Below are 24,750 nucleotides of genomic sequence, written 5' to 3' on the forward strand. Positions count from 1 at the left end.
AAATAAAAATTTGAAATTTGTTAGTATGTGCTTTACAACTTAATATAGATTTGGATTTGGGGTAAAAGCATAGCCATGGTCATAGGATAGGTTTTTAAGTAGTGTCTTATTGAAACTATCCAGCCTTGCCTTGAAGAAATGATAAAAGAGTTCTGAATGTGGAAATAGAAGGGAATCACCATCAGCTTTCCTTAAGTAGTTCAGAGATACTGATCTTAGACAGTTGCTTTCAAGAAATAGCAGTTCTTATGACTTTGCAACCTGAAATAGAAGAACTTTTAAGCACCTGTATTTTTCAAACTTTTTGTTTTTCTCTTGGCTGGAGGATCTGAATAACTGAAACATGGACTCATCTAAAATCTCCCCAAACCTAGAGAAACCCATTTCTTTTTGCAAACAGATACTACACTATTTGAAAGTTTTCTTACTAGACTTATGAATCCAAAAGATTCTTTTTTTTTTTTTTAACATAAGGCATGAGAGGTTTTCTCCCCAAACCAAATAAATCATTGAGGAAATGACGACTTGTCTGATAAAGCTGACACAGGCATTATCCGTTACAGTAAAGAATGGTGAATTACAGACATGAAGTCAAGTTTCCTTAATGCACAGCAGTAGTTTGGTGCAAAATAGAAAGGCACATGAGAAAGAAGAGAGTGTACTGCTGTTGAGGAATGAGGCTTGACTGTTTTCAAGACCCCCTCTAGGAATTGAAACTCCGTGTTCTGGTTTTTATAGTTCCGACATTGAAGCAGGAGCTGTAGCATATGTAGAGAGTTGACATATCACTGAGTGTATTACCTTTAGCATCTTAACTTTTGGACCACAGATTTTTAAAAGGAGTTTTGACACTGTGGTGCCACTATTATCAAAATCACCACAGTCTTTAAATCATTAAGGAGTATACCTAAGTCCTCTATTTTAATCTTTCAAACATACCGTGAATTACTAACCTGAAGAAGAAAAGAGGAAAATGTTCAACATGATTAAGTGAGCTTTGTAGTTTTCCTTACAATGGATTGAGAAGTATGTGAAAAAGATAATTTAGCCCTCAGATTGCTACTTATAAACCTGATTTGCCATTTTATTCAAAAGTAATTCAAGATATTCTAAGTTACAAAAACAAGCTTTTAGAGTCATAAATCTCATGTCTCTGGACTTTATCATTGATAGTGAAGGTATTTCTTAGATAAAATGCAGTAAAGGGAAAACTTATAAGGAGGTTGTTTGGAAATTTAAAAAAATTCAGCCCAAATATTAGTATCTCCATGTTAAGATATAATATTGATCTTTATTTGGGAAAACAAGGTTATTATCTAAAGCGCATGGCCAGTAGTAAGGAAATCCACACTAGCGAAATTGTGACACTATGAGCCAGAATATTTTGAGCTCAGAATAGTTATATAGTTAAGGTGGTTAATAAACAATTTGAGAGACTCCATTATGTTAGTTTTTGAGTTGGATTTTTGTTACCATCTGGTTTTTTTATCATTTGAAAAGATTCGTTGGATAAATGATTCTTCAATTTTATGGGTGATTTCAGATCTATGTGGTGAATGTAATTATAACTTTGATGGATTATCTGTGATCAGATTTATCACAAGTCTTACCACCCTTCTCAATGGAGAAATATTGTTCTATATTTTGTTATTCTATATAGTATACTGACTGACAAAGGTCAGTTGCCCTTTATTTTCATCCTTCTGGAGTTATTTTATTTTTTTAGTATTTTCTCATTCATACCAGAGGGGAAATATTTGACTTCTTAAAAGTTTCGTTTTCATAGAATATTCTTTTCTTTGAAAACTTGCCCCATGTTGAACTGATGGAATTGGTAAGGATGGACAACATGCGAGATGTCAGAGAATGAAATACTGGATGTGTGATTTAGGCTCACTTTTTGACATTGGTGTTTAAGACAATGTGTCACGTCAGTTTTTTTTTCCCCCCAGGTTTATGGTTGGCTGTGGGAGATGTGATGACTGGTTTCATGGTGATTGTGTTGGGTTAAGTCTTTCTCAAGCACAGCAAATGGGAGAGGAAGACAAAGAATATGTGTGTGTGAAATGTTGTGCTGAAGAAGATAAAAAGACTGAAATAGTAGATCCAGATATTTTGGAAAACCAAGCTAAAGTTGAAGTCCATAGTGAAGATAAAACAGTGGAATATGAGAAGCTTGGGTTCTCAAAGCACACACCAGCAAATGACAAAGCCAAATATATAGATGATGCAGTGAAGCACAAGGTCAAAATTTTAAAACGGGTGAGCTCCTTATTAATGCATTCATTTGTTATTTAAGAACCTGTGTGGACCATGAGAATTTCGAATTTCTCTTTAGGTTTCATTGTTCTAGTGTACATTTTCAAATTTATTTTTCTATAAAAACAAATGGATTTTTATTGAAAATATTTTAGCAATTTGGTGAAACCAGGTAATGACAACTTCAGAATATGCAGATCTCATTTCTTACAGTCTTTTGTGCTGTTTCTGGTCTGTAGTTTGATACTTGGATTTTCTGTGGTAGGATGTATGTGTGATCTTGTGGTGGTAAGTGTAAATTGTGCTTGCTGATAAGGTTTTTTAAAAAGCTTTTCAGTGCATACATATCTAGTAATCCTTAAACTACATTTGGCATTATTCTTTTCAAGTGGAGGAGTTGTTTTCTCTCTGTAAGGAGAAGTAATCTTCTTTTGACCTTTGCCCCAGTATTTGCTTGGAACCCTCATCTCTTAATTTTTCTCTTAAAATGTGAACTTTTAAAAAGTTGTCAGTTTTCCTTCATCTTATATTTTTAACTACCTTCTAAAAATATTTTCCAAGTACAGTCATGTGTTGCTTGACGACAAGGATACGTTCTGAGAAACATCTAGGTACAGCCTACTACACGCCTAGGCTGTATGGTACTAATCTTGTGGGACCACAGTCATACATGCGGTTTGTCGTCAACTGAAACATCCTTATGAGGCGCATGACTATAGAAATGTCAAGATATTTAGTCAGTTACAAAAGAAATTTATAAAGGACACAACTTCATCTGACTAAATTTTGTTTATTTTCATTGTCTACCCGTTTATTACCTATGATTTTTCTAATCGTTGATTTGTTATTCTTATAGATAGTGTTAGGGAGGAAACAGTGGCAACAAATGTATGTGGATGGTCAAGTCTTAACAATCCAGAAGACAACAAACGTGAATTGTAGAGTTGGAAGGAACCTTGGAAATCTTTTAGTCCACCGTTCAGATTGAAGAGCATAAGCATGTTTTCTCCAAAATCTTTTCTTATTTACAAACTCAGTTCTTTTAAACACTCCTTATATGACAAATCTGGATTAAATTCCAGTTTGCCATATCCTTGTGGCACCTGATGTTTTCTGTCTGCCAGGGCTTTTTGAGAATCAGATTATGTTCTTCTGACATTTGCTATTGGTTTGTTGATTTGGTTAGCACCAAAGTAATTGATAATGTAGAACAGAAAACTCCATTGCAAACAGTTTATAGCACGTCTTTGGAAAGATTCTATTTGTCATTAACTGTTAATCATCACTTCTTGGGTACAATTTCTTGACCATTTAGAAATACAGCTTATTGTCGTTTAGCTAGAGTGTCTCCATCTTGTCTAAAAAGACATTATAAAACATTAATACTGTAAATGTTTTGAGATTTATCTCATTTATCTCATTTATCTCTCTGTCCAGTCTCTGAATCAGGATAGGAACTGAGGTTAGTCTGATTTTGTAAACGCATGTGCTGTTGAAGTGATTACTGCTTCCTTTTCTTTTTGATGATGAACTGTTGAATCTTATTTGGACTTGTCTGATTTTAGTTTATGGAATTTGCTTTTTAAATATTACTTCTTATTCCTAGATTTTATGTTGAACCATTTATTGAGTTCCTCTTGTGTGCCAACCATGGTACCAGACTTGGGTATATAGTACTGATTGAAATACGTTTCTACTCTCAAGTAATTCTAGTTGGGGAGGTAGAAAATAAATAAAAAATTTGAAGATTCCTAGTCTAGAGAAAATCAGTTTTTGTATGTACTCTGTCTGTTTAAAACCTATGATTATATGTCTTTACAGTGTTCTTTTCCCTTTCAAACATTAGTATGATGTGATTAATTACTCCCAAGGGTCTCAGAACTCTGGTTTCACTAGTAGTTCTTTGTGGGTTATAATTAGGATGAAAGTAGCAGGTATCCTTATGGTTTGTTCTACCTTACGGGAGTTAAAATCGCCAATAGGTACGCTGAGAACTTAATTGATAACACTTGTTTTAGGTGAATGTGACTTCATTTGTTTTAGAAAATAGTGAAAAATATGGATACCTATTTCTCTACAATTTCTCCCTCGTTCCATATCCACAGCCAACTAAGAGAACTTTTATTATCTTATCTAATTTTCTTTCTAATATTGTTATTGGCAATATGATCTCTATGTTTTTCAGTTCTTTATAGAACTTTTATGAACTTTATATAACTCCTTTATGACTTATTATGTGTTTGCAGTAAATAGGTGCTTTAACAAATGGGTTTTGAATGGAAGGTTGAATCTCCTTTTTGCTAATAATTGAGAGTTATTTTTGTACATCTTTAAGGAAAAAAAATGCTTTAAACAGTTCCAAAGTATGGAATGTGTTTGGTATCTTAATAGATTGTAATATTAATTAGATTTAATTTTTTTCATCTGTGTACTCTTGAGGCTTACTTTATATTTAAAGATAGTTTAGTAGTTTTCATTCTAATGAATTAAATACTATTTTTTCCAGGAATCTGTTGAAGGCAAAAACTCAGCAGACCATAGAGATAGTGAAATCAAAAAATGGCAGCTAGCTCCTCTTCGAAAGATGGGACAACCAGTTTTACCTCGGAGATCCTCAGAAGAGAAAAGTGAAAAAATACCAAAAGAGTCTACAACTGTTATTTGCACAGGAGAAAAAGCTTCCAAACCAGGTAGTAAGATTATTAGAAATTATTATATACTAATGTATTTATATTTTATTTCATATATTATCAGTATATACTATCAGTATATATTTAGGGAATTTTAAAATTTTAACATTTTAATGGCAACATAAATAGTTTAGGTGATGGGCCTTACTTGAAATTAACAACTATTGCTCTAAATTCTGGGAAAGTACTAACGGACTTAATAAGATAAGGCTCCTGCCTTCATGTCACTTACATACTGATGGGAGAAGACAGGCGGTGAGTAGACAAGAAAATGTTATGCTGTTTTACAGAATTGAGGTACTGTGAAGAAACAGTAGGGTAATGGCGTAGAAAGTCAGTTGAGGAGAGTGGTGGGAGTTTGTGGTAGATAGGATGGAGCAGGTAACTTGTGAGGTGGGATTTGAAGGCAGACGAAGTTGTTTTGGAGGAAGGATTGGGTAGAGGACACAGCCAGTCTGAAGGCTTTGAGGTAAAAACAAGCTTGGCATTTGAGGAGCAAGAAAGCCACTGTGGAGTGATTGGAAGGTAATAGACAAGTGATAGCATGGTAGTGGAAGATGAGTTCAGAGAAAATTATGTAGGAACTTTGAGGCCATGACAAAAACTTTATATTTTATTCTGAATGTAAGGGGAAACCTTCAGAGGATTTTTTACAAGGGAATGATGGATCATTCTGTTTTTTCCTCTGGAGATTGGACTGTTGGAGGATAGGAGAGGAGGAGGGTAGACTAGTTAGGAGTCTGTAGCAGTATCCTAGGAAATAAATAGTACCTTAGAACAGAGGTATAATGGAGATAGTGAGAATTGGTCAGATTGAGATGTATTTTATAGTAGAGTTGGCAGAACTTACTAATGGATTAGATATAGGTAGGTGAAGGAAAGAGTCTTAGTAGATGATTAGATAAATGTTAGTGCTGTTAGTGAGATGAAAAAGACTGAGAGAGAAGAAGATTTGAGGTGGAAAAATTATATTTTGGACATTTTAACTTTGAGATGCCTATTACACACCCAGGTGGAGATGTTTGAGTAAAATCTTGAGTCTGGAACTTAGAGAAGACTTTGGGGGATGGTATATATTTGGGATTTATCAGTGCATAGTTGTTCTTTAAAATCATGGACTTAGATATAAACAGCTATGGAGAGGGTTTGATGATGAAGGGTCAGAAGCAGAGGCCTTTGGGTGCATCAGCATTTAAAAGTTGCAAGAAGAGAGATGGCCTGTGAGGTAAGAGAGCTAAGAGACCATGGTGGCCTGGAAGCCAGATGAAGTTTCAAGGAGGGAATGATCAACTGTGTCGGATGCTGTCTGTACATCTGATAAGATGAACACAGCTGGTTAAATATGTGATTTAGTAAAAGGGAGATCATTGACCTTGACTAGAATGCTTTTGGTGGAGCAGTAGGGACAAAAGCCAATTGTAGTGGCTCATGGAAGAATGGAAAATGAGGACCTGGAGATATCGATTACAGGTAACTTTTTCAAGGAATTTTGCTGTTAAAGGGAAGAGAAATGATGTGGTAGTTAGAGGTGGATGGGGGAGGTCAAGGATTTTTTTTTTTTTAAGGAGGTATTATAACATGTTTTTAAGTCTAATGGGAATGATCCAGTAGAGAGAGAGACTTTGATGTAGGAGAGAAATGTGATAGTTCAGGTTCAAAATCCATGAAGAGACAAGAGAGGATAGGATCCACATAGAGGAGTTGGTCATAGAGAAGGACACCTCATCCATTGTAACACTAGCGAGTGTTGTATGTGGGAGGAGGGAGGACAGATGCAGGGAGGTTAGTAGATTTGCTGATGGGAAGATGTGATAGCTGACATTTTTCTGTTTTCTCAATGAAATATGAAGTGAGAAAATTAGTTGAGGTTGAAGTTGGGGAAGGAGGTATTGTTGGTTTGAGAAGAGAGAGAAAAAGTATAAAATAGATTTAGAAAGTGGAAGAACAAATTTAGTAGGAGAATTTAATAGGACTGGAGTAGCAGATTGAGTTATCTACTTGAAATTTGTGGTTATAAATTTGTGGTTATAAATTTAAAGTGAGATCTGTCAGCCCTGGTGTTTATTTTCCTCCAGTTGTCTTCAACTATTTGTAGCTACCTAACCGAAGTTGTTTATGTGGGAGTGTGAGGCTGTGATTGGTAGAAATGATAGATTTAAGAATTGTTAGAATGATGCGATTCTAGAATAAATAAGGTGGTGTGATTAGAAGGTCAGAGTAGTGGGCTGTTTGACATTGAAATTTTGGAGATGCGTGTGAATTAGTAATGATGGAATGAAAAATCATTTGAAAAGCTTAACGTTCAAAGTAACAATATCAAGCACAATTGTTTTAAAACCAGAGGAGAGTTATCAGTTTTGTGGTAGTAGTAAGGTCATTAAATTATCTGCTCACCTAATAAATTCAGATAAAATTTTCTAAATAGTTTTTTAAAAGTTAATTAATGTGTATATTTGAAAAATAACTAGCTTTAAAAACCATTGTCTAAAATGCGTAAAGGTATATACATTATATACTTTTAGGACCACTTTTTACTAGTCACTTAATTTCTAATTAAAATTCATTTAAATTTAGAATGTATTTTTTTTAATTGAGGTATAATTGACAAAACATTATATTAGTTTCAGGTATACAACATCATGATTTGATATTTGTAGATATAGTCATATAGTCATGTGCTGCATAATGACATTTTGGTCAATGACTGACTGCCTATACTACAGTGGTCCCAAAAGATTAGTATCATGTAGCCTAGGTGTGTAGTAAGGCTGTACCATCTAGGTTTGTGTAAGTACACTCTGTGGTGTTTGCACAACGCAAAATCACCTAACGATGCATTTCTTAGAACATATCCCTGTCGTTAAGCGAGGCATAACTGTGTTGTGAAATGATCACCACAATAAGTCTAGTTAACATTCGTCATCATACATAGATTAGAATTTCAGTGTCAGGAATTTTTCAATATGGAATATGGGTTCTGATCTTATTTCTAAATAGTGATTTTTAATCAGTTTTGTTTATAAGCTGATATTATGCGTTAAAAATATCTTTTTAAAAACGGTTTAATACATTTTGATGTTTATTAAATTAGGTGCTCATGAGAAGCAAGAGATAAGAAAGAAGAAAACTGAAAAAGGAGGGCCTAATGTGCATCCTCCTGCTGCTTCTGCTTCCAAGCCTTCTGCAGATCAGATCAGACAATCTGTCAGACATTCTCTCAAAGACATTCTTATGAAAAGGTAACACACATTATTATTGTAGGACTGAATAATGTACGCTTCATATATTTGAAAAATAATTGAATTATTCTAATTTTAAGACTTACAGACTCAAATTTGAAGGTACCAGAGGAAAAGGCAGCAAAAGTTGCCACAAAAATTGAAAAAGAGCTTTTCTCTTTTTTTCGGGACACAGATGCTAAATATAAGAACAAATACAGAAGTTTGATGTTCAATCTGAAAGATCCAAAAAACAATGTAAGTGTGTTTTGTTTGTGTTTATAGATATTTATGCTTCCAACTTTCCTGAATATATAGGGATTTAAGGTTGTAATACAGTAGATCTGTAATTATTTTTTGGAGTGAGACCATATAATTTAATAAAGTCTTTTGCTACTGAACTGAGTATGAATTCTGCATAGTGGTGACTAGTGTTATACAATGAGTTTATTAAAATATAAAATACTAAGTCTATCTTAACCTGATTTATGTGAATTTTCTTTCCTTTATGTCCCTTGTTGAATCCAGTTTATTAAAAAATTCATTTATATGCTTCAAAAACTCTATTAAGCCAAAATTCATAGCACTAAATTAATACTTCTGATTTAAATCTGAAAATAGAGCTATACTCCTTAAGAAAATAAATATATATATTTAGATAAAAAAACTTTTAAAATATTTTTATTAAGTTAAATATGACTTTAGTTCTGAGTATCTTTTAGCAGTGGAGTAAACGTTAATTGAATCCTTTTCCTCAAATTTATTGTTTGGGACTTAGAGGAAATCTAAAAGCTATGTGTTTGTAGATGCAAACTTCTTGCATATTTGCTTAAGTTTTACAAGGTTTTCAGATAAGAGACATCAGTTTGCCGATTTGCGTAATAATACTTGCTGTAGTATGTGATTTGAGGTGTTTTCTTGAAGTATACTAACAGCTACTTAAGAAAATTCCACATTGTACAATCTGCCGTGATGGGCCAGGGGATCAGTGACTTCTTGAATGATATAATCTGGAAGCTTTTCTTCAATAAGTAAATATTTATTTCCTTTAGATTTCTTTCTTGCAGTTGGTGTTTTGCTCTGGAGTCCCCTCTAAGCCTGTTAAGATTTAAACATATGAAATCTTAAAAATATTAAAGACCTCTCATTCAGTAAAGTTCTTTTATGTAGTACCTTGCTCTGCCGTAGGTTGGCTGTTGTGACAGACTGTGTCCTGGGAAGACGTAATATAACCGTGGATAGGTGTTGTAATGGTTCCACCGTACGTGCTGCTCCATTATGCGTTGATTTTTGTATGAAATGTGTATTTTGCTGCCTTAGATGGTAAATTCCTAGAGTACAAGGCTGTCATTTATTCTCTTGGTAGTAGGTAATAGTAAATCATTGAATATTTGTAAGTCAGGTGTCATCTTTATTTATTACAAGTTTCTATACAGCATCTCCTCTTTCTTTTTAAAATATTTTTCTCCCCTTTCCTTCCCATTTTTAAATACTTCCAGATATTATTTAAAAAAGTACTGAAAGGAGAAGTAACCCCTGATCATCTTATAAAAATGAGTCCAGAAGAACTAGCTTCTAAAGAGTTAGCTGCTTGGAGACGAAGAGAAAACAGACATGTAAGACTATCTCTGAAGTGGTATTTAAATATATCAAAACCTATGTTTTTCAGCCGTCTAATTACTTATCCTCCATTAACCTAGTTCTTAAATTCTATCTTTTGTTTTTCCTGATCTCTGCTGCTTTTTTCTCATTTCCTCCAGCTATCAGGTTACATAATTACCTTGTGTTTTGTTAATATATTTCGTAAATTGGAAGGATGGACAAATAGGCACATCTTTTCTTAATCACATCTACACATTTAGAAAGCGCAATTTGAAGTGTTATGAATGTTGGTAATTTATAGAGCCAGATAAAGTCAGAATGAGAAATTTACATGTCTACAATCTCTTATTATTTAAAGTTCAAATGCTAAAACTCTGAAAAAGTAACAAATTTATTGGTAAGACCTGACCTGAATTGTCATGTCTGAATGTTGATATTCACGGAAATATTGTGTGTTCAGTTAAGTAGTGCTGTCCCAGACCTAACTGGAGTGTGATGTAACATAGATAGTATGTACACCATATTGCATTTTTAAAACTAAAAAATTCTGAAAGTCACCGGTACTGAGAGTTTTCATTTGGGGTTTGTGAACTTGCAATACCTTCAAAGATTAAGTGAATATGTGACTTAGAGTTATTGTGACAGTGAGATAGCCACATTATCCGCTATTTTTATTAGAATGGCCTCAGAATAATTAGCTCTTTATTCTAGAAAATATTGGTTCCTTATAGTTCATATTAACTCTACATGATTTTTACCTAATTCTTTTCTCCATAATACTTACTTGCATCTTAGGCGTTAAGCCTCCGTGTAGATCTTCTGCCAAATCTAGTTTGAAGCACAAGAGGATTTGATATATTATACTTACATTTCTTACTTTCACCCTGTATAATTTCTCCTCTTCTTTTATTTTGAAAATATTATCACCTCCTTTTCTTTTCTCTACATCCCAAATATGCGCATGCCTCTATTCTGCTTTGAAACTGTGGCTGCAGGTGTCATCTGCGTTGGAGACCAGCTTATTCTTTCTCTAGGCCGTGTACCTGCTTGCTTTCTTTAAAGGAGGATTTGCACTCAACAAAGGCGAGATAAATGACCAGACCCATCTTTACCTTCCTTAATCCGTTCCACTCTCAGCCATCTTGTATTAGTTCTTGCTACGCTTGCTTAATTATTATGATTTGTTGCTGAGCTTGCTCAACTGTCACGTTGAATTACCACTGTCACGAAGTATGCTCAGTCAGGAGACAACGAATAGGGGACTACCTGATAATTGTTGGTGTTTGAATAAACTTCTGCTGTTGTGGAGAATGTTAGCACATCAAGATAGGAATCTAAAAAGAAGATAGTTCTCATTTCCTTGTGGCAATTGCTAAAATACTAAATCAGAAAGTAAATTTTAAATATAAGTATCATGTTTCATCACTTTGCAAATTACATTGCACTTTAATTGCCTCTGGTTAATGTGCATATGCACTTCTCCAGGCTGAGGTATGGGGTCTAATTCTTATAACCCCTGCACTTAAAACAGTCTCAGGCGTATGTAAGCACTCAGTATGGTTGTTTGACAGACCATTTAAAGATTAAAAATCATCTGTGATGGTGCTTTTATTTTTAGATAAGCTCTTACCAGTATTTAAAGCTGTACATTTGGAAATATATATTTTAAATCATGAAGTGTTTCTTTAAAATATTTCCTGTTAGACCATAGAGATGATTGAGAAAGAGCAGAGAGAAGTGGAAAGACGACCAATCACAAAAATAACTCATAAAGGTGAAATAGAAATTGAGAGTGATGCCCCAATGAAAGAACAGGAAGCAGCCATGGAGATTCAGGTAAAGATAATAAAAATGTCATGTTACAGTGCTCAGAACATGAACATTCAGAAGGGTTTATTTGTCTAAAGTTCTTAAAGTAGAAAGAATTTTTTTAAATGTATATATTTTGAATGAGCCTATTTTATTGGTTTAATGGGTTTTTGCGAGTGTTTAAAGTATTGGTTCTCTGTATGTAGTGTGCAGGCTGTCTGCATCACAGGCACCTGTTAAGCACTTGTTAAAACATAGATTCTTGGGGTCTCTATGACTTAGCTTAGTAGGCCTAGAAATCTGTAGGTGCTTCTTAGGCAGACTGTAGTTTGAGAGCTGGTGCAGATTTTCTTATTTTCAAATATCAGTGGGGAAATAATATGAGATCTTGTTAGAGGCCTGGAAGAATGACAAATGTTTGAGTTTTGCTCTATTTTAAGTCATAATTAACACCTAGCATTTATTTTTTTTAAAAAAAAAAACCTATGGGGCTTACCCGGTGGCACAACGATTAAGTGCGCGCATTTCGCTTCGGCGTCCCAGGGTTCGCAGGTTCGGATCCCGGGCGCGTACCGACACACTGCTTGTCAAGCCATGCTGTGGCAGCATCCCATATAAAGTACAGGAAGATGGGCACGGATGTTAGCCCAGGGCCAATCTTCCTCAGCAAAAAGAGGAGGATTGGCATCGGATGTTAGCTCAGGGCTGATCTTCCTTACAAAAAACAAAACGAAACAAAAAAATCAACCTATACTGGAACAGTTTCATTTTGGAAAAATATCAATATGAAATATAAGTTGGTTTTAATAATAGAGGCCAGATTTTATCTGCTGAAACTGATTTTTACTCTCACTTCTGTTAGGAGCCTACAGCTAATAAGTCATTGGAGAAGACAGAAGGATCTGAAAAACAGAAAGAAGAGGTTGACTCCATGTCTAAAGATACCACTAGTCAACACAGACAGCATCTTTTTGATCTTAACTGCAAAATTTGCATAGGTAATTGGAAATTTTTCTTCCTGAGATGTTGCTTTCATTTTGAAACGAGGATACTGGTGTTTGTGACATAAGTAGGTTTTTGTTTTCCCAGTATTGGTGGTGAAGCCCCCACTCACTGCCTTTGAGGAGTAGCACATTTTTTCTGTGACTGGTCTTCACGGTTGGAGTATAGTTTGATACCGTAGTGTACTTTACTATCTAGAATTAATTGTATTATATAAGGTCTGAACTTAGCAACCCAGGGTCAAATGACTAGAATTTAACCAGTAGAATAGACATCAGAAATTGTGGGCAGTGGTGATGGTCACCTTCACTGTCATTTACTAAGTGAAGGAGTGAAATAGCATTTGTATTCTATTATTGTATATAGCAAATGAATCAAATCAAAAATTACCTTTTCTCTAGTATTCGTTGGTCGTTCATTCAGGAAATATTTATTGAGTTCTTACTCCTTTCCAGGCACTTTGCTGGCGCAGGGAATATAGCGGTGGAAAAGTGAGATGTTATCCAGGCTTAAGGGAAACCATAGGCTAGTGGAAAAGACAGGCAGGTGATGATTTGAGTTATAGAAGTACAGTTGTTATAAATGTATTCAGCTTGCAGGAAGCCCTAGCCTAGACTTGGGGGTTCGGGGAGTCTTGGCTGAGGAATTGACATGTAAGCTGAAACATTGAAGGTTGAGAAGTGTGCCAGCAAAGAGAGAGGGGAAGACCATTCTAGATACTGGGAATGGCGTGAACTTGAATTGAATTCAAAAAGAGGAAAGAGGCACGTGATTTGTTTGAAGAGAGATTTAGAAATCAGATTTTGTAGTGTCTTATAGCCATTGCCTTTTAAACTTCAACCTGTGACTTACTGGTAGTAGTGAAATCAATTTAGTAAGTAGTAACTAGCATTTCAAAAGCAAGTAAGAACAGAATAGAAAATATCATGGTGAAGGGCACTTATAAAGATAAGAACGATGTGAAACTTCAGTTCCAGTTATTTATGTATAACAAAAAAATACACATATACGTATGTGTATGTGTACATACATGCACATACACACAAGGGTGTGTGTGAGTGTGTGTGTGTAAGTAAGAGAGCATGATATAAAATACTGATTTACAGATCATGATCAAAAATGCTGAAAATCTACTTTTGTAGGCCACATTAAAGATTTTGGTATTTTATCTAAGAGCAGTGGATAGTGATTGAAAGGTTTTTAGGAGGGGAATGACAAGATTGGAATTTTATGAAGATCTCTCTGACTTGGAGTAGAGATTACAGTGGAAGAAGCCAAAAGAGAAAGAAGAGAGACTAGATAGGAGGCCTTTATGCTAGTCCGAGTGGGAGATGAAGCTATTTTAATTAGAGTGGTAGCATTGGAGATGGAAATAACTAGAGGCTTTGACAGATGTTGGAGATAGACTGGATTTAGGACATAAGAAGTGGGGTGTGTTAAAGAGAGTTTAAGTTTCTATTCAGTTTATTGATGAAGATGGAGGGTCAAGAGTTTTGTAAAACTCTAGAGATGTGGCTCTCAATTTTTATTTTTTCTGTAGTATGTAAGGGAAATACATACCTTGTTCAGTAACAGGAAAAATTCTTCAGGTTGGTTGATGTGCTGCCCTCCATCATTGTACGAGAGACTAGATGAAATGTATTATAAATGAAGTAAGTTTCCTATAGTAAAAATAATCATATCTTCTTAAAATTAAATGTGTTCACGTATTTTACAATCTGTACAATAGTAAAGACTTAAAGGCAGTGTGTTTTTAGACATTGTTATCCCTAAAGAAAGCTATCCATGTGTAATAGTATTTTTAAGTACACCCATTTAGTTGTTTTGTCTGGGGAAAATCTTAATAAATAATACTCTTAGTTATTTCTATTAATTTTAATCATTTCTGTGGTAATATTTGAGCAAATGTAATGGTAGTACATGAAAACATGTTAAATACTACTAAACTTGACCTATTTTCAGAAAGTTTGAGTGATTTTTCCTTCTTGATGCTATAGCCTAAAACCAATGTCATTTTCTAAACTTTACTAATATTTTCATGTTTAGTAACTAAGTAGCAATGCACTGTGCATGTATGTCAGCTGCTGCTATATGTAATACAAAGTAGGATACAGATTTGTTTTACTCAGTTCTTCAAGTTACTTCTCAAGAGTTGGAATTTGGTGTAGTTTAGTTAAAAAAAATTTGCTAGAGAATCAAGAAACCTATTTTAGGTTCTAGTTATAGTGTTTCCATTTCAGCTTGTCTGAGTCATTTAACATTGTCTTTTCCTAATTTTTCACTTCGGTAAGAGAAATGTAATGTAACTCAGTATGAAAAATAATGATGCTTAAAAATTACCCCAGGAAATGTATGGTTATGCAACAGTTCAGTCAGGGAAACGGAATAACTTTAGAAGTGCAAGTGGATGAAGTTATAGAAGTTGTAGTTTACAGAAGTGGTTTATTTTGGTGTCTTCTGTTAGGTCGAATGGCACCACCTGTAGATGATCTTTCTCCAAAAAAAGTGAAGGTTGTTGTTGGAGTATCTCGTAAACATTCAGACAATGAAGCAGAAAGTATAGCAGATGCATTGTCCTCAACCTCAAATATTTTGGCTTCTGAATTTTTTGAAGAGGAGAAACAAGAGTCTCCGAAGTCCACCTTCTCGCCTACTCCACGGTAATTTTCTCGTATAATTTCTGTAATCATCAGTATAGATCTTTGCCAAATTATAGTTGGGGGTCTTCAAAAACAGAAAAGTGATGTATTTCTTAGGAACCTTTCTTTTGGGAAAGTAACTGTATCTTCCTATACTCTAAAAACTAATTGAGATAAAAAGAATGATTCTAAAAGTTAATTTAGAAATTTGAGTGTGTGGGTACTTGACTTTAAAATTCCCTTTAATTATGTTAGTCCCAAGAGGCAGGAGATGGGTCATTAAAGAAAAATTGCTTGCACTTCTCTGGACCTTAGTCTACCTAAGCCAACCAAGAGGGATGACTTTGTAAAACATGACCATATAAATGTGAAAATAATTTTATAAAGTGAAAATATAAGCTCTAATCAATAGCCTTTATAAAATAGAAATAATTGATTACTAAGTAGAAAATGCATTTATCCATGAGCATATCTTTAGGCTGAAAACATTTTAATGTCATTTTTTAGTCCAGAGATGCCTGGAACCGTGGAAGTTGAGTCTACCTTCCTGGCTCGATTGAACTTCATCTGGAAAGGTTTCATTAACATGCCTTCTGTGGCAAAATTTGTTACCAAAGCCTACCCAGTGTCTGGCTCCCCCGAGTACTTGACAGAGGTACTGTGAACTTGTCTGCCCTTCTGTGCCCGGATTGACAGATGTGTTTCTGAAAGCAGTAAGCAAGGAAACAAAATAATAAAATAATCAAAATATTTCACTTTTCGTTCATAATAAAAAATATTTATCAACAATGATCCTGAAACCATTCAATTAATGGAATTATGAATTCAGAAATAGAGTTTTAGAACTGTAGAAAACTGTGCTCCAAAAGTATTAAATCCACATCCCCTATACTCATTCCAAGATGTAACTTCAGCATGTCAGAGAATTAAAAATTAATGAGAAGTCTGCGTAGATATCTAAGTTTTTCTTTAGATATAGATTTACATATAAAATTGACGTACTTACAGCCTCCAGTGTTAGCCTGTCAGGAAGATTTCCCATTGTTAGCGACTCTTCTGATTCCCTGCTGCTGTGTTTCCCAGCTTCGTGACTGAAGTTCTCACCTGCCCGTTTCTGTGAATGAGATGCAGACCGTGGCTGAAATTCAACGGCTAGTTGATGGTCTCATGGGACCAGTGACAGTAGTTGCTTTAAGTGGTGCCCTTGGTTGGTTTTATACCTGAGGGAGTAGGAAGGCACTGTTATGCAGTATGTATGGAAAATAAGCAGCTGTAGTATTATCACATTATGGTAAATGAGAAAGTATGACATTTTGGAACTATTTTGAAGAAAGTTTGTATTTTTTTGTGTTTAGGCAGAAGGAAATACATACTGTATTTTTGTTAAGATTATATTTGCTGTTAATTATGTTCATATCTAACATTAACCTTTTCCATTCATTCTCAGTCTGCTGACCATAAAGGTGAAAGTTTTTTAAAAAACTCTTTTCAGTATTTCAGAAAGTGTAAATTATGTTCTATTTAAGGCTACCCGAAACTTTACTTTTCTTTGTTTTAGGCTGAAGTTAGTTTAACTAACTGTGATGTTGCTTATTTAATGTCGATCAGTTTATTTGCTTAGCAATTGTGTTTTTGATTAGTAAACAACCTAATTATTACTTTTACGTGTAGTTTGGTTGGCAAATAATATTTCAGAAATGTTGACTTTGTAGGAGAAAAATTAAATGGACCCATGATGCTCTTCTTTTTGAACACATCTGTTTAGAAATTTAGTCTTTGATTAGTCTATGGTAAAGATAACTCTTCTTTTAAATGGACAATTAAGTCCTGAACTATGGAACCCTTTTGATTTTTAAACAAAACTATTATTCTCTCTTCTGAGCCAGTTTCGATGTGGTTGCTTTCTGGAACTCCACCTCTGTTTTCTGCTTATTTTTAGTTTGATTTGGATTAAAATCCCAAATAAAATACTTGAAGCAATTAATAATTTAAATAAACTTAATTGAATTTAATATCAATTAATTATGCTTTTTATGATTTTTTTCAGTTTCTTGAAAAAATAGAAACATTCTGATTAAAGTTTTTAAGTATTTTTAATTGCACAGTTCTTGATTTTATGGATAGTCATCTGTTTTCATAAAGATTGTACCTTTTTAAAAAAGTGAAGCTGGCATTATTACCATGTTATTCTCTTCTGGATAAAAATACACTCTATAATTCAACTCAATAACATCTAAAATCCAGCTGTTAGTGATTAAGGCATACCCTGCCCACTGCCAGCAAAAGAAAAACGAGAGGAGAAGGGGGAACGGCAGTCTCCCGGATGTCCTGAAACCTGTGGTGTTCCTGGATTGTCAGTGTGGCGTGCATGCCTCTCCTCCTTTCCTGGGCTGTCTCTCCACTGGGAGCTGATATGGCCCGAGTCTCTCTTGACTGTCCTCTGGGCATCCACCTCAGGCACTTGGAGCTGACACTGGAGGTGAAGCCTCAGTGCTGTCCCTGTATTCTGTTCTGTTCTCTGATGCATTTCATAGTCTTTTTATTTACTTGTTTTTTATTGCCATTTCAAATGAGTCTTAGAGCTAAGTTTGTATGAGGTATGAATATTATGATAAAGATATCCTGTGTACATTGACTACCTTCATCTTTTACCACAGGATCTACCAGATAGTATTCAGGTAGGAGGCAGGATATCGCCACAGACGGTTTGGGATTATGTGGAAAAAATTAAAGCGTCAGGAACCAAGGTAAGGAATCATGGGAGCATATGTGAAAAGTAACCCCTGAGAGTTCTTATGCATGGTCCCCGGGGAGGAGCCCTGCAAATTCCAGATCTGCAGGAGATGCCAACAGAACTGAGCTAAAGCTATTTGTACCGCTCAAAACAGCCCAGCTTTCATTTTGTGGGTTTTTTCCTTCTGGTGTGCTTTCTCAGTGACTTCTGTCAGTGTTTTGGAAGAGTTTTAGAGTAGGTTTTGAGATATGTCCTGGGATTTTGCCTATTTTGGGTTATAGACATTTGGTTTAGTTAGGACATTGGCTCAGGTGCTACAACAGAGACCCCAGAATATAGTGGCTCAAAGAATACAGAAGGTTGTTTTTCTGTTGTGGTCATTCAGGATGGTCAGGCGGCTCTGGTTCTACAGGACCATTCAGGGACCAGCCTCCTTCTGTCTCATTTTTTGCTGTTTCCACGACTGCCGCCTTTATCAGTCAAACGTGGTCCAAGCTGACTTATCAGCACCAAGTGGGAAAAAATGAAGAATGCCTGTCTCGTTGTTAGAAAAGCCAGACCTAGAATTGCAGTTGTTTCTCTTCCTTTGGCAAGGATTTGGTCACATAGGCTTCCTTATACAGCTACGCAGGAGGCTGGGAAGCGCAGTCGGTGGATGGCCATGTGCCTGGGTAGAAGGTAAGGGCTTATCCTCGTAGGAGGAGAAAAGGAGGAGAGGAGGTGCTGGGAGATGGTAGCCTCTATCACAGGAATATTTCTCTCTTTTTTTTTCTCTCTCTTTTCTATCATTTCTTTAACTCATAGAACAGTACTACACAGGAAAACTTAATCATTAGAAGAAATCATTTTTCCCTCCAAAGATGAGAGTACCTTGCATGTTTATAGACATTCAAAAAATGAATCTTAAGGGAACATTAATTTTTTATCTCTTTCTTAAGATTAGGAGTCTCTAGTGATTAGAAGTAATCCAAAATGGATGTTCTTAAGCTGAAAAGAATTTTTTTTCTGATATAGATTTTAAAAAACGGATACAGTGTTAGAATACAAATAAACTTTGAAGTACTATTCAAAAAGTTACTATATTTCTTTGCTGTCACTTTCTCATGACAGCAAAAGTCGTGGGCAAGTATTAGGAGGTATTATTCTTGGACATTTTGGGAATCACTCTTGATCTACCTGTATGTTACTGCTGAATGCCTTATAATATACCTCTGTCTTGAACGGACTGAGGCACTGTAATATTTGTTACCTCTAAGAGAGGACAGTTTAGATGGCAGACATTTGTAAAAGGTGGAGCTGTAGTTCAGCTCATTCACATGTTTTCTCCAGGATCTTGCATTGCTTTAGGCTTTGCAACAGATCTGGCTCTCCCCATTTTGACTGTATACCTTCATGAAAAAGCATCCATTTTTTTTGCACTAACAAATTAGTACCAAATTGGTAGTCTTTTCTATGTGAAACAAAACCAAGAACCCAGAGGCAAGCAATAAGTTCCTAAGTCAAATGATTTTACAAAATTGATGGCCTATGTCTATTTGAGGTCTTTTCACACATCCCCCTTTATTCCTAAATTTGGACCCTGTAAGTTGGATTATCAGTGGATTTGTGCGTTTGTGTCTGTGTGTACAGGATAAGGGTGGTGGTGGTAGCTCCTGTTAATTTGCAGTGTGCTGAAAACACAGGCAGTTGTCTCTGGAGGTTATAACATTGGAAATGAGGATATAATAAAGATATCAAAAGACTTGGGTTTAAATGTCTTCTCTGCCACTGACAAGTGTGTCACCTTGAACAAATTGATTACCTTGGGACTCAATTTCTTATGGAACACCTTCAGATAAAACAAATCCATCAGTGGATCAGCAAAGATCTTTTCCTAAGAGCTGTTTCCTTTTAGTATTCTTATCAGCATTTAAGTGGGTAAACCATGTACTTGTTAACCATCATTATGAAATTCAATAGATTATTAGTAATTGAGAAATCGTATTTAAAACCAAGCTGTTGTTTGGGTTATCATTTTAGACAACCGTTTGTTATTTTCTTCAATAGGAAATTTGCGTGGTTCGCTTCACACCCGTAACTGAAGAAGATCAAATTTCTTATACTTTGCTGTTTGCATACTTCAGCAGCAGAAAGCGCTATGGAGTAGCTGCTAACAACATGAAGCAGGTTAAAGATATGTACCTTATTCCTTTGGGTGCTGCAGATAAAATTCCACACCCTCTTGTGCCTTTTGATGGACCTGGTAGGTATACATTATAATAATAGAGTGTGAATAAAATGAAGTGGGAGGTGGGACCAGAGGGAAAAAACGGATCCTGCTGTCTTTCTCGGGGTCCAGCCCTCTAGAGCTGACTTGACAGGGACAGGCACCCAGTTAATAGGCTAGAATAAGCTAGATTATACCCTTTTAAGGAAATTTTTACCCTTTACTGTAGTGATTGAAAGTGACTACTAATCGATGTCCTTGGTTTTATACAGGGCTTGAGCTGCATAGACCTAATCTGTTGTTGGGCTTGATTATTCGTCAGAAACTGAAGAGGCAGCATAGCGCTAGTGCCGGTCACACCGCCGAGACTCCTGAGGGCGTGCCGATGGCATTGCCGCCTGATAAGAAAAGCAAAATAGAAGTTTCCACAGAGGAGGCCCCAGAGGAAGAAAATGACTTTTTTAATTCTTTTACAACTGTATTACACAAGCAGAGAAATAAGCCTCAGCAAACTGTTCCAGAAGACTTTCCAGCAGTAATTGAACCTTTAGTGGAGGTAACCAAACAGGAGCCACCAAAGCCTTTAAGGTTCCTTCCTGGGGTGTTGATTGGCTGGGAGAATCAGCCTTCTGCTCTGGAATTAGCAAACAAACCTCTTCCAGTGGACGATATACTTCAGAGCCTTTTGGGCACTACTGGTCAGGTATATGAACAGGCTCAGTCAGTGACAGAACAAAACACTCTTAAAGAAATTCCGTTTATAAATGAGCACACCAACCCGAAAGCAGAGAAAATAGATAAAGTGGAAGTCACTGATGGTGAAGCCAAGGAGGTAAAGGTTAAAGTAGATAATCTTTCAGAACCTGCAGGTAATTCAGTGGTAGCAGGAGAAGAAACATCGGTAATGGGGTCCTCTTCCCTTTCTCCTGGACCTTTGACAAATCTTAGTCTCAGAGGTAAACCACCAGATGTTTCTACAGAAGCATTCTTAACAAACTTATCAATTCACTCAAAACAAGAGGAAGCTGTGGAGAGTAAAGAGCGAACATTAAAAAGACAGCTGGTACCAGATCAAGAGAATAATTTGCAAGATAATCGGACTTCAAACACTAGTTCTCCATGCAGGTCTAATGTAGGAAAAGGAAACACAGATGGTAACGTGAGTTGCAGTGAAAACCTTGTTGCTAATACGACAAGGTCCCCACAGTTTATAAACCTGAAAAGGGATCCGAGGCAAGCAGCAGGACGAAGTCAGCAGATAACGGCTTCAGAAAGCAAAGACGGAGACAGTTGCCGGAATGAAGAAAAACACACCCTGCCTGGTCCGTCACACAAGGAGCACTTAACAGAACAAGTCAATGTAGAGGAAAAGTTGTCTTCTGTAGAGAAAAGCTCATGTGTTCAGCAGAGTGATAATTCAGGGGTTGCACAAAACTCGCCGTCAGTAGAAAACATACACACTTCTCAAACAGAACAAGCAAAACCCTTACAGGAGGAGATTTTAATGCAAAATATTGAAACTGTCCACCCGTTTCGAAGAGGATCAGCAACAGCAGCATCTCATTTTGAAGTTGGAAACGCATGTCAATCAGAATTTCCTTCTAAAAGCATCAACTTTACTTCCAGAAGCACCAGCCCCAGAACAAGTGCAAACTTTTCCCCCATGAGGCCACAACAGCCCAACCTTCAGCATCTCAAGTCTGGCCCCTCTGGATTTCCATTCCCAGGGCCCCCTCAGCTCCCCCCGCAAAGCATGTTTGGATTCCCACCACATCTGCCACCCCCATTACTCCCCCCTCCAGGCTTTGGCTTTGCTCAGAACCCCATGGTTCCCTGGCCACCTGTTGTTCATCTGGCAGGCCAGCCGCAGCGTATGATGGGTCCCCTTGCACAAGCATCAAGGTATATAGGCCCACAAAATTTTTACCAGGTTAAAGACATTCGGAGACCAGAAAGGCGCCATAGTGACCCTTGGGGTAGGCAAGACCAACAGCAACTGGATAGGCCATTTAGTAGGGGTAAAGGTGATCGCCAGAGATTTTATAGTGATTCACACCACTTGAAAAGAGAACGACATGAAAAGGAATGGGAGCAAGAATCTGAAAGGCATAGACGCAGAGACAGAACCCAAGACAAGGACAGAGACAGAAAAAGCAGGGAGGAAGGGCACAAAGATAAAGAGAGGGCCCGGCCGTCACATGGGGATCGAGGAGCAGATGGGAAAACGAGCAGAGATGGCAGGAGTGTAGACAAGAAACCAGATAAACCTAAAAGTGAAGACCATGAAAAGGACAAAGAACGAGAGAAAAGTAAACATAGAGACGGAGAAAAGGACAGAGATAGGTACCACAAAGATAGGGACCACACCGACAGAGCAAAGAGCAAAAGGTAAAGTTTGCAGGCTGCTTCAAGATTGCATTTAAACAACTGTTAAATGTCGTATCTTACAAACTTTATGATTGCCTGCTAGGATTGTGCCATCTTTTAAATTTTTAATATTGGTGGTTTGCAGAATAATAAATTCTGTGTGTTGGTGCAGAGTGCTCTGTGCCAGTGCTCATCATCCCTTCTTCACACCACTGTCCCTAGTTATAGGAATTTAATATTTTTAAAAGTTTTACATTGCTGTATATTCAAAGATTTGTTTTATTAATATGCAATAAAGGCTTAGAAATTTTAGTTTTATTTCTTAATTGGTAAATATAGTTAACTACGGAATATATTTACTGCCTCTAGTGAATGTCCTTTATATACTGACTAATTTGCGAGTAATGTGTGCTCTGTAAGTTTGTTTTAAATTGCACTGTTTTTAAAGAAACTGTAGAGGAGCAACAAAAAGCCAAGCAACTTCATAATCAGATTATATTAATCATTTAGTTGACCAATTTTTGACCAAGAATCAGAAACCCAAGGAGTACATTGATTGCTTTAGTCTGCACTCATTGAAGGCATCTATCACCATGTACTACAGCTTTGTGGTAGGCCATTATTTTCCTTTTCCTTTTTGGCTCTTCAGAAACTTGAATACTTAAGCTTGTACATGATCTTGTGTTTTGCTATCCTTTTTACTGTAAAATGTAAATATTTTAAGGGATATTTTGATTCTAAATATGATAAAAGAATTTCTCACCTATTTTGTGTGTGTGATTTGAAATTCAGTAGTAAAAGAATTTCTTCTTTAAAACTTTAATTACTGTCAGACATTTTTCTTCTCTTACTCAGCCAAGAATATACAGGCATGGCTATCTCTGTCAGGCATTAGATGAAGAGAAAAATGATTTCTCTGTCTTAGATTATAGGCTATTGAGATAAGTTGTGTAGTTCTGGAAGAGGCTAGAATTGAGAACTACCACTGAAAAACTGTGCAGGTATAACCCACTTTGTAGGTGTTTCTGAAAACTGATGCACCATCAAAATTTGGTACGCTGACTAATCATTGTAAGACCACAGAACTTTCATTTAAGAGAAATGAGTTGTGAATCTTTTTATAAAATGTGTAATTAACCCTCATTTGTTTTGAAGGTAAATCTACAATTTCATTTTCTAGTTTTGCTTGACATAGAAAGCACATGGAGGCTATTGTTAATCCCAATCTAAATTTATTTGTCCTAAACGACGTACTGTATTGATTGCTGTAATTTAAAACAATACCTACCAAATGATGCTAACACTTGAGACCAAAAAGAGAGAAAAACCAGTATTTTTACTTAACCTATATTAATGAAGAAAAATATGTGACTTCACAAAATTAAGATAAAATTTGTTTTCCTAAAAAGTCTAAAGACTAGAGTTAAAAATAGGTTTTGAAACTAAATCAGCCTTGCCATTCTCACTGGAGAGAAAAGGAGCAGAAATTCAAAGCCGCACATTTTGTCTAATTTGCAACAAGTTGAAACCCTTTTTTTATCATTCGTATCCTCTGAAATTTATCATCGTAAAAGTCTGAAACAGAGGACTTGTATTTAAATAAAAGTTTAATTTTGGTCTACTTTTCTTTTGGAAATTAACTTATTAGAAAACAAATCAGTCTGCAAACAAACAAAACCTAAGGTCAGTCGTCTTTTGCACCATTATGAAGAGATTGTCATAGTTTTACCAGAAAACCCACCTCAAATCAAAACAACTTAGCTTTTGATTTCAAATATATATGTGGTAAGTCTGCTGTTACTGACTTCTCTGGTCGGGAGTTCATCAGACTCCAGATTTCTTTCGCAGGGTACAAGAACAATGGGTTAACCATGGAAGAAAGCCTCTGTCAGTTTTTGATTACCTCTGAGGCAACGGTTTCTTACACCTACTATTGTAACGCTTACTTCAAAATTCTTTCTTCGTATTTCATTGGATCTTGATACATCCTGTATAGACCCCTGTTAGTGATGACCGTCTCCTGGGATTGCAAGGCTACTGAATGTGGGAACCAGGTCTCCTAACCCCGGTTGACTGAGATATTGTGGAGAGCAGGTATGGGCTTATTGACTGAGGTTCTAACTTGTGAGGACAGAAAGGGAAAAAGAAATTTTCAATGAGCAGTAGATCTAAAGTCCTTCTCAGTCCTTAAGTCTCACCTACAACCAGCTTCACACAAACTAGT

General features: G+C 36.0%; 1 protein-coding gene across 5 annotated transcripts in view; it reads left to right on the forward strand.

Annotated features, from left to right (window-relative positions):
- Nucleotides 1-23,292, forward strand: part of PHF3 (PHD finger protein 3) — an 80,616-nt gene extending 57,324 nt beyond the window's left edge. For all 5 annotated transcript variants that reach the window (XM_087438768.1, XM_087438769.1, XM_004423985.3 and 2 more), the window contains 12 exons: nucleotides 1,953-2,262; nucleotides 4,766-4,949; nucleotides 8,041-8,188; nucleotides 8,269-8,425; nucleotides 9,667-9,783; nucleotides 11,474-11,605; nucleotides 12,441-12,576; nucleotides 15,045-15,240; nucleotides 15,727-15,874; nucleotides 17,877-17,966; nucleotides 20,000-20,195; nucleotides 20,432-23,292. In XM_087438768.1, coding sequence (XP_087294894.1) covers nucleotides 1,953-2,262; nucleotides 4,766-4,949; nucleotides 8,041-8,188; nucleotides 8,269-8,425; nucleotides 9,667-9,783; nucleotides 11,474-11,605; nucleotides 12,441-12,576; nucleotides 15,045-15,240; nucleotides 15,727-15,874; nucleotides 17,877-17,966; nucleotides 20,000-20,195; nucleotides 20,432-22,551 — 3,934 coding nt within the window. In that variant the 3' untranslated portion in view covers nucleotides 22,552-23,292. The remainder of the gene's footprint in view (nucleotides 1-1,952; nucleotides 2,263-4,765; nucleotides 4,950-8,040; nucleotides 8,189-8,268; nucleotides 8,426-9,666; nucleotides 9,784-11,473; nucleotides 11,606-12,440; nucleotides 12,577-15,044; nucleotides 15,241-15,726; nucleotides 15,875-17,876; nucleotides 17,967-19,999; nucleotides 20,196-20,431) is intronic.
- The last annotated feature ends 1,458 nt before the right edge of the window (nucleotides 23,293-24,750 follow it).

Source organism: Ceratotherium simum, chromosome 13, assembly GCF_057802395.1.
Source record: "Ceratotherium simum simum isolate JZ-2026a chromosome 13, ASM5780239v1, whole genome shotgun sequence".
Lineage (NCBI taxonomy): Eukaryota > Metazoa > Chordata > Mammalia > Perissodactyla > Rhinocerotidae > Ceratotherium > Ceratotherium simum.